Source organism: Gadus chalcogrammus, chromosome 5, assembly GCF_026213295.1.
Source record: "Gadus chalcogrammus isolate NIFS_2021 chromosome 5, NIFS_Gcha_1.0, whole genome shotgun sequence".
Lineage (NCBI taxonomy): Eukaryota > Metazoa > Chordata > Actinopteri > Gadiformes > Gadidae > Gadus > Gadus chalcogrammus.
This window is the reverse complement of record NC_079416.1, coordinates 11,026,679-11,035,753: the sequence shown is the minus strand read 5'-3', so window position 1 is coordinate 11,035,753 and position 9,075 is coordinate 11,026,679. Positions and strand designations below refer to the sequence as shown.

Here is a 9,075-nt window from a genome sequence, read left to right as displayed (position 1 = left end):
TCAGGATGGAACCATTCATGGCAACGACTGAGCAGGTTATGACTGATTGGAAGGTGAAGGTGGAAGATGTTTTGGGGATATCTTACAGAATGGAGGATGCTTCCTTCAAAACATAAACGATCAAAGGGAGGACGTTCAAATCCATTTTTCGGGCCGCCTTTGTTACACAATTGCACTTGATAAGCATTTTTACCTTGAGCCCAAACGAAAGCTTTGGTGGTGTGAGTATGCTTTGACTGCAAGTAGTGTCACAAAACACAATCCTTTCAAAAAGAACATCACAGCAAAGCGGTCCCCTCAGCCTGACCCCCCCTGGTTCCTCTGCCCCTCTCGGCGCGACCCTCAGGTGCTGGAGGACAACGACTACGGCCGGGCGGTGGACTGGTGGGGCCTGGGCGTGGTCATGTACGAGATGATGTGCGGCCGGCTGCCCTTCTACAACCAGGACCACGAGAAGCTGTTTGAGCTCATCCTCATGGAGGACATCCGCTTCCCCCGCACGCTGGGGCCCGAGAGCCGCTCCCTGCTCTCCGGCCTGCTGAAGAAGGACCCCAAGCAGAGGTGAGGGGCCCCACCGCATTGGGGAGGTCTGGTCCTCCGGTACAATGCCCCACGCCTCGCCCTGTCCCTCAGGTTATTGTTAAGACACCGAGGGCTCAATTTGAAGGTCTGGTTCCACTACTCTATTTCACCACTGTTATTCCTTTTTTTCTATATCAATGCGTTTTGGGGGTTCTACGCTCCCCTCATTAAGGAGATGAATACGTCCATCAATAACAATACCCCTTTGTGTTGAGTTAAGTTCATTACTACCAGTCCCTAAAGCAGGAGTCAGGAACCTAGGACTTCAGAACTATGCACTATGCATACAAAGTGACGTTGCCGTTGGAGAAAGTCACAAATCTAGGGTATTTTGCAGGCCAATGTACTGCGGCGGACCCTCGTACCGTAATCTACCATCAAAGAAGATAATGACCTGCCCGGAGACGGAATATGATATCCTTCCTTTAGGCCTAAGTGATCCTTTTTTATTGGCATGTGGCTCAGGAGGCAGAGCGGGCTGGCTGGTAACCGGAAGGTTGCTAGTTCAATCCTCGGCTCATCCTAGCTGAGTGTCGAGGAGTCCTTGAGCGAGACGCCTTACCCTTACTGCTCCTGACGAGATGGCCGTCGCCGTGCATGGTTGTCACCGCCGTCGGTGTGGGAATGTGTGCATGAATAGGTGATTGTTAGGCAATATTGTAAAGCGCTTTGAGTGGCCAGTGGTTAGAAAAGTGTTTTTATAAATGCAGTCCATTTACCATTTACATTTACTTCACTTCACTTACTACACTCAAAGGTTTGATAATTATTTAAGCAATTCTGTTAAAAATTCTGCGAAAAAATAATTAGCTCTTCTGAGAACACTTTCAAGTGATTACATTTTGTCTGGTTCTGCTCAGTGAAGAGGATCCCAGTCGCCTGCCCTGGGGTATCCTTGACCAGCCCGGTAGAGCAGCCCAGAGCCGTCTCCCCGCTCCTGGCTCTCATGCGCGGGTGCGTTTGTTGTCGTTGTTTTCAGGTTAGGCGGAGGGCACGACGACGCCAAGGAGATCATGCAGCACAAGTTCTTTGCTGGCATCGAGTGGCAAGACGTCTACGAGAAGAAGGTGGGTTTCCGGGGAACGTTGTACAGATTTACTTTGACCGCCGCGCTCTCGCTCACAGTGACCGCTAACACTTTACAATAAGGGTTATTTAACCAATAATTAATATTAATTTTGCAGTATTAGCATTAACCAAAATAAAAAAATAAACGTATGTAATGTCATGTAGTTTGTCCCTAACTAGGTAATCATTTACTAATGGTGGCCTTGTTTACTAATGAATGCCTTGTTTACTAATGGTGGCCTTGTTTACTAATGGCGTTCATGTTAACAAAGGTAATTTTGCATTCATGTATACATTTAATCTTACTTAATAGGGTTAGGGTTAACATTTAGGGCAGGTTAATCCTCCCCCACTAAACCCTAACCTTATGCCATATGTAAATGCTTGCCCCTGCATTGACTAAAGGTAATGAACGTACCCTAATGGTCAAGGGTTACCTAGCTACCTGTAGCACTGTGAACCGGAGACGGGTGAGCAGCGAGCCACAGGCCCACAGCTGTATTGAGTGTCGGCGGCGGGTCCGCTACGTGTGCTAAGGTGCTCGTGTGTCTCGTCTGAATCCAACAGCTGGTGCCGCCCTTTAAGCCCCAGGTGACCTCGGAGACGGACACCCGCTACTTTGACGAGGAGTTCACCGCACAGACCATCACCATCACACCGCCCGGGCAAGGTAGCGTCCGCACACACACACACACACACACACATATACACATACAGACATACACACATAGACATAAACACATATACATACACATAGACATACATATATACACATACACATACATATATACACACACACATACATATACACATACAGACATACACACATAGACATAAACACATATACATAGACATACATATATACACATACACATACATATATACACATACACATACATATATACACATACACATACATATATACACACACACATACATATATACACACCAGTGGAGGCTTCTCCATTGAGGAGAGGGAGGAAGATCCTCCCTAACATTGTTGAGAATAAAAAATGTAGATGCCCAGACTATTGTAATGAATTAATGCCCTTAAATATGACTACTTTATTGCCTTTGAATATATAATGTTCGTTTCCCTGGGTAAAGGGACATTAGCACCCCCTATCGCTTATTGACAATTACTTCAGGGAGGAAGGTCCTCCGTCGCCCTCCGTTGACTCCCATTCATTTCCCCGAAAGTACTGGCGGCCGGTGGATAACATGGGTTTCAATGGGAGAGAGGAGGAAAGTCCTCCTCTGAGTGGGTGGGACCTTAAGGGGTCTGATTCGCGCAAAAATCTATCCGTCTGCCTTATGAACCAATAAGCAGGATCCCTGGATGTTGAGCGTTGCCAGATTGGTCAGATTTCCCACCCAATTGGGCTACTTTTAACCATGTTAGGCTGGAAAAAATTATCATTTGGCGGGAAATCTGCCCAATCTGGCAACGCTGTCGATAACAAACCCGGTCTGCATTGCCGCGGTGCTCAGTCAGAGACGCAGAGCAAGTGAAATCTGCGATAGCGAGATCCTAAATGTACAATGGAAACATTGGAAACGGAGGACATTGTTAACGTCTTATTAAAAAAAGCATTCCATTCATTGAGTTACAGTGCTAAGTTAGCGACCAAAGAAAGAGGTAGACCACTTCCCAAAATCAAGGTGACCAGAAGTAATGGCAACGTCATTGTTGTGAGTGCTACATGGTTTGCTAGGTACGCATGGCTTACTGGTAGCATTACAAGCAATCGACTTTATTGCTGGCCCTGTTTGCTTATATAATAGCAATAATCTATAATAATAGCAAATCTCCAACGTGGGCTGTTCATGGTTTCACTGATGTGGAAAATCTTGATAGGGCAACCAAACGCCACGACAAGTGTCAAGATCACGTTGGTGAGCACCAACGTGATCTTGACACCCGTCGAGATCTAGGCCCAATGATAGGCCCAGATTTTTTTATTTACTTTTACAAATCAATAGTAGGCCTGATTTGACTAATATGCTTTGCATCCTTTCCTTCTCAAATTACAGTGATGCCACTGGTGGCTTTGTATAAATTGTATTCACATAACTCCCTCCCTGCTATTTTGTAGTTCACCAAAACACCTTGAAACAACTTGAGTCTCACATTCTTATGCCACCATACACCAACAGTGCAAGCAGGCCAATGGCAACCAAGCGCGCAGTCCTTCCTCCCTCACTTTAAAAACCACCAGCCGCCACTGATACACACACACATACACACACACACACACACACACACACACACACACACACACACACACACACACACATAGGGGTGTGCCAAATAATCGTCATGACGATGCATCGCGATTCTAATTTTCACGATCTACTGCATCGATTGTTGACGCCAAGAATCGATTATTAATTTTAAAAAAATGAATAATTTTATATAGTTTTATAAAGCCTATTCACTTTTTGTGGCATCAGTTTGTCCTCTTATGTTTATGAAATGATATTGTTGTTATAATGGCAGCTACTTCCAAAAGGGGAAATGTTTGAATGTTTTCATTTCATTGGTTTAAAGGACCACTGAGGCCATGTAAACGGCACTGATTATCCTTATTTTGTTATTTTAAGTTTTATAGATCCTTAGCACTTCTTGTCAGTGTATCCAGTAATAGTCGTTTCAATAAATACAGCTATGTATGAATTGAGTTGCTTTGAGTTATCAATTGAACACACTATCCAGATCATACACAGCCAGTCAGCCACTGGTAATGGCTTAATTTTTTTTAAAGTGTTCAGTGAAAATTCGCAATGCATCGCAATGCATCGCAATAATTCAAGTATCGCGATGCATCGTGATAGAATCGCATCGTGGCATGTGAATCGTGATACGAATCGAATCGTGACTTCTTTGGCAATACCCACCCCTACACACACACACACACACACACACACACACACACACACACACACACACACACACACACACACACACACACACACACACACACACACACACACACACACACACACACACACACTTCTTATAACTGAACATGACAGTTTAAGGAACATTTGACGTGTGTGAAAAAAATGGTGCTTTTGTCAAGAGGGGGCGATGGATTTACATTTTATAATTCACTGATAATATACCCTTCCTCCGCAGCACTATGGAAATAAGAGTTGAACTTTAAATCAACCCACGCAGGTCTATTTTTATTATTTCTGTGAAAATCCCCCCTTCAGTTGAATGTTTACTCTTTTCATTTGATTTACTTTGTTAAATATTTGGATTTTTCTCCTTTACTTCTGGCAAGAAACGTACCTGGCATCTTGTGTAGCGTTGTTTATGTTGGGTGAAGATACATTTCAACAGGTGTAGCGTTCCCTTTGAGAATACTGCCGCCCTCTACTGGGGATTGCGTGCCATGAATAGAGAGCAACACATTGTACAGCAGCCATCACTTGCCTTCTCTTCGCTCACACATAAACATGCGTGTGTGTGTGTGTGTGTGTGTGTGTGTGTGTGTGTGTGTGTGTGTGTGTGTGTGTGTGTGTGTGTGTGTGTGTGTGTGTGTGTGTGTGTGTGTGTGTGTGTGTGTGTGTGTGTGTGTGTGTGTGAGATGAAGCCTCTCAAACCATTATTAAGAAAGGTTTGGTTTTTTGTGTCGTTGTAAATGAACTATTTCTCCCTCCCCCCCCCATGCCAGATGACTGTATGGAGTCCTTCGACAGCGAGCGGAGACCCCATTTCCCCCAGTTCTCGTACTCGGCCAGCGGGACAGCCTGATCCACTCTGAATACACTCCTCTGGTCCTCCACCAACTCCCCACCACCCCCCCACCCGCAGCCCAGCCCCCAGCCCCCTCCACCCCCCCCCCCCAGCTGACTGCACACTCAAAAGACTGGGGCCTCCCACCCTCTCCTGTCCCTTTCCCTCAGGCGCAGACCTGGGACATTACAATCTCCGTGTCATGCTATGCAGGAAGGTGGGAACATTTTGACAAAACAAAAGAAAACTGTGGTTTTGTGTGGCCTTTTCGAAGAGTACCCATGGCAACCAGCGTTTACACTACCCTCCTACCCTCCTACCCCATGTTCGCTGTCGTTGCCCTTATATCGCTCTGACATCCAAATGAGATAATGATTGGGGAAATGGCATGTATATTATGCACACATTTTGGCCCATGTGGTGGATTTTTAAAAGGGTATTTTTGTATAGAATTTGCCTACTTTTTATGGGAAATAGGCATAATGTCAACCATGCCTGAACTTTGATTGTGTTGTCTGTGGGGGGTTGATGATCTGGTTACAAATTCCTGAAGAAAAAAACGGATCAATTACTATTCAAACGAAAAACGTTAATCCAACATATAAAAAGTTGCCCTTTCTGCATAATGAATCGTAAGAAGTTGACACTCGTATGTTCAGCTCATCTTCTGGAAACAGTATTTATTACTATTATTTTACTACCATATTTGGTCATACTTTAAAGGGCGGACCGGTCTTACTCCCACTATGATATCCCGTAAATACTTTGATGAAACCGCTGATGTAAGGAATGGTAGAAAAGGCATTGAATGCAAAGCATTGAATGAGTAAAACTGGGTGATCTGGAGAGATCGACTGCGATTGAGTTCAATTAGAGATGTTTGCACATTGCGGTCACTGATACACCCCTGGTTACCTGTTAAGACACACAAAAATATAATTCCTCATTCCTTTCTGTACAAATGCTGTGTGACAAACCCTTCCTGGTTTTGACTTTGAACTGGCCAGTCAGGTGTAGCCATGGCTGACCAATCAGAGCCTCTCTTCTCTCCCCTTGGTTTTTAGCGCCCCTTCTTCCTCCTTTTAAGTACAGTATTGGGTGTTTTCCTCCCAGTGCACTTAACTGCTGCCTCAATGAGGTCACTTTAACACAACACAAAAAAGAGATCTTGAAAAGACGAACCGCCGTGTGGGAGCTTGGGGGGAGGAGTAATCATTGATGTAATATGAAGGGGGACTTTCATTCCCTCCCAGGGTTATTTAAACGAGACCAGCGTCTACTAAAACCAGCTTGACTGTGCCAATGATATGCACTTTGCAGCCCAAAAGATGATTGTATTTGGATTTGTATTTGTATTAAATTAGCGTTTATTTTTTATTGTCAACTGAAAATTGTGAATAGATATAAAAAAGAGTTAAATGTTTCAATCATTATTCCCCCTATACAGACGGTTGAACGTTGGAAACTGCAAAAAAAAACTAAAGGAAAGTTAAGAAAAATGTTTGTAACTTCAATACTTCAAGTTTTCTTCCTGTTTGTTTTATAATATGACTGATAATCATTATTCAAAAGTGCATCATACGTCATTGAATGTAATGGTTTTTATTATATCGTTTTCACTTCTATTGTTTTAAAACCTTTTTGCTCTTTATTTTTTTTATCTGAGTGTTACTTTCTCTTGTGCTCTCTTCCCCTGTACTGGCCCCCCTCTGAGAATAGGGAAATGCGTTTTATACTCTTTTTTTTTTTTTTTTATCTCAACTTTTGTTTTGTACCTGCCCTACCCCTATTTCTGAGATTGAGGAAACCAGATTTGGTTAAATAATATAAACTTTGTACACTGTTTTGGTCTTTTAAATTGATGAAATAAAAGGTCTTAACAGATGGTGTGATCATTTTCCTATTGTTAGAAATATGTACAGCCCTACCGAACATATGTTGATTTTATGAATCCATACTGACTTATGTTATCAACAATATGTTAAAATGTCCTCAGTCATATCTGTTTGAGTATCAAAAACGGGGCCGTTACTGAACACAATCTATAAATAATGGTTTTGTAACCATTATTTATCCAAATGGATTAATTATCTGTTATTTAATCTGGCAGAGAGGGAGCGATCGATGTCTTCTAACGCCCCCTTACCAACGATGCACCTCATCACCCACCAACCCAGCTCAACATCAGAGGCACATGAGTAAACCCTCTTTACCCCCCTCTCCCCGGTACCTACTGAATGGCTGTGACGGCGATGTCCTAGCCGTGTTCGCTGTCACTGCGGGCCAACTCAGGTCCGTGTCTGCAGCTCTGCAGCTGGCTCCGAGGTGGAGGGGAGTGCGCTCCCCTGGGCCCCGGGCAGATGGTGGCGTCTCTGGAGCAGATGTTGACAGCCAGCGCTCACAGACTGTCTTTGGCCAGCTGCACTCCCACTGGGCCTAGCGGCAAGATCGTGCTTCTGGCCCCAGCGTGACGCTCACCTGACATCCTCTGTCTTCTCACCTGGCTCCCGCTTGGATATGTCCCATAATGCCTTGCTCTGTGGCAAGGAGCTGCCCTCTACTGTGTGTGATGTTCCGGGAGCATGATGTCATTCTACATTACACGCCGGAAGCATGTGTTCGTTTATGCCAATGGATAGGCCTGTTCAAAGAAACAATCACAGGGTTTTCCTGATTATATTTTAAGATGTGTTCCCCTGAAGCGAATACATCTCTTCTCTTCACAACTGTTTTATGATCTATGTACGAGTAAAAAGAGGGAAGAAATAAGGTTCTCTATGAACAAATCTCACACTGAAACAGCTAACAAAATCACATAGTGCTTGTAGCTTTGAGAAACATGTCTGTTCACGAAAAAAGGTAAACATGTGTCACACTTCATTAAATGTGATTATGTGTAATTTTTCCATCACTGTTAAAGGTCTGTCAAACCATAGCGTGTTCAGGAAAGGAGGGTTAAGTATTAAAGTGAGTCTCTCTTTTGTCTACCTCTCTCTGTCGAGGGCTGGGGGGGGTGAAACAGGTTAAACCTGACCCTTGGTATTAGCAGAGTTGGGAAAACAGATTTGTGGATACAATATTGGGAAGTTAAGTTTACACCAACACATGCCGTAATAAATGGGAAAGAGATGTAACATTTTAGATGTTCGATTGTTCTCTTTTAATCCGTGTCCAAATAAGTTGAGTTATCTTATTCACTGGTTTCCAGATGTCCTCATGAATAAATCCCAGAGTGTTCTAACACAATGGTTCCCCTAAAATATAAACTGTAATGACATTTTAATCAATCCTAGGTCAAACAGTTTGTATAGACAGGGCTCTATTTGCAAGACAAAATACGTTGCATGAATGTACTAAATGAATACAAACTGCTGTGCCACATGCATTTAGGACCAACGTTTAATGATTTTACAGTTGTGTTTTTCTGTGATAATATGTTCATATACCAATCAGGCTGATGCGGAGGGCCCTTTAGTGTCCACTTGTGGCGCCCCAGGGGACCGCTAACCTCCTTTGGAAATTACTGGGCTAATTGTCTGTGCTACAGAATATATGCAAAAACGAAATACAATTCTTACTATACCCCCGTGCACGATTAAATATTTGAATACATTGGAGAAAAAATATTTGAAAGTGGGTTTCATTGATTATTCATTATTGTCTACGATGGGGAGCAAAAT

The 9,075-nt window shown here is 43.5% G+C and overlaps 1 protein-coding gene across 1 annotated transcript in view; it reads left to right on the top strand.

Annotated features, from left to right (window-relative positions):
- akt1 (v-akt murine thymoma viral oncogene homolog 1) overlaps positions 1-5,476 on the top strand; it is a 35,829-nt gene extending 30,353 nt beyond the window's left edge. Inside the window, exons 11-14 of the mRNA XM_056590499.1 lie at positions 347-561; positions 1,562-1,649; positions 2,218-2,320; positions 5,334-5,476. Of these exons, the coding sequence (XP_056446474.1) occupies positions 347-561; positions 1,562-1,649; positions 2,218-2,320; positions 5,334-5,413 (486 nt within the window). The 3' untranslated portion in view covers positions 5,414-5,476. The remainder of the gene's footprint in view (positions 1-346; positions 562-1,561; positions 1,650-2,217; positions 2,321-5,333) is intronic.
- Positions 5,477-9,075: the final 3,599 nt, after the last annotated feature.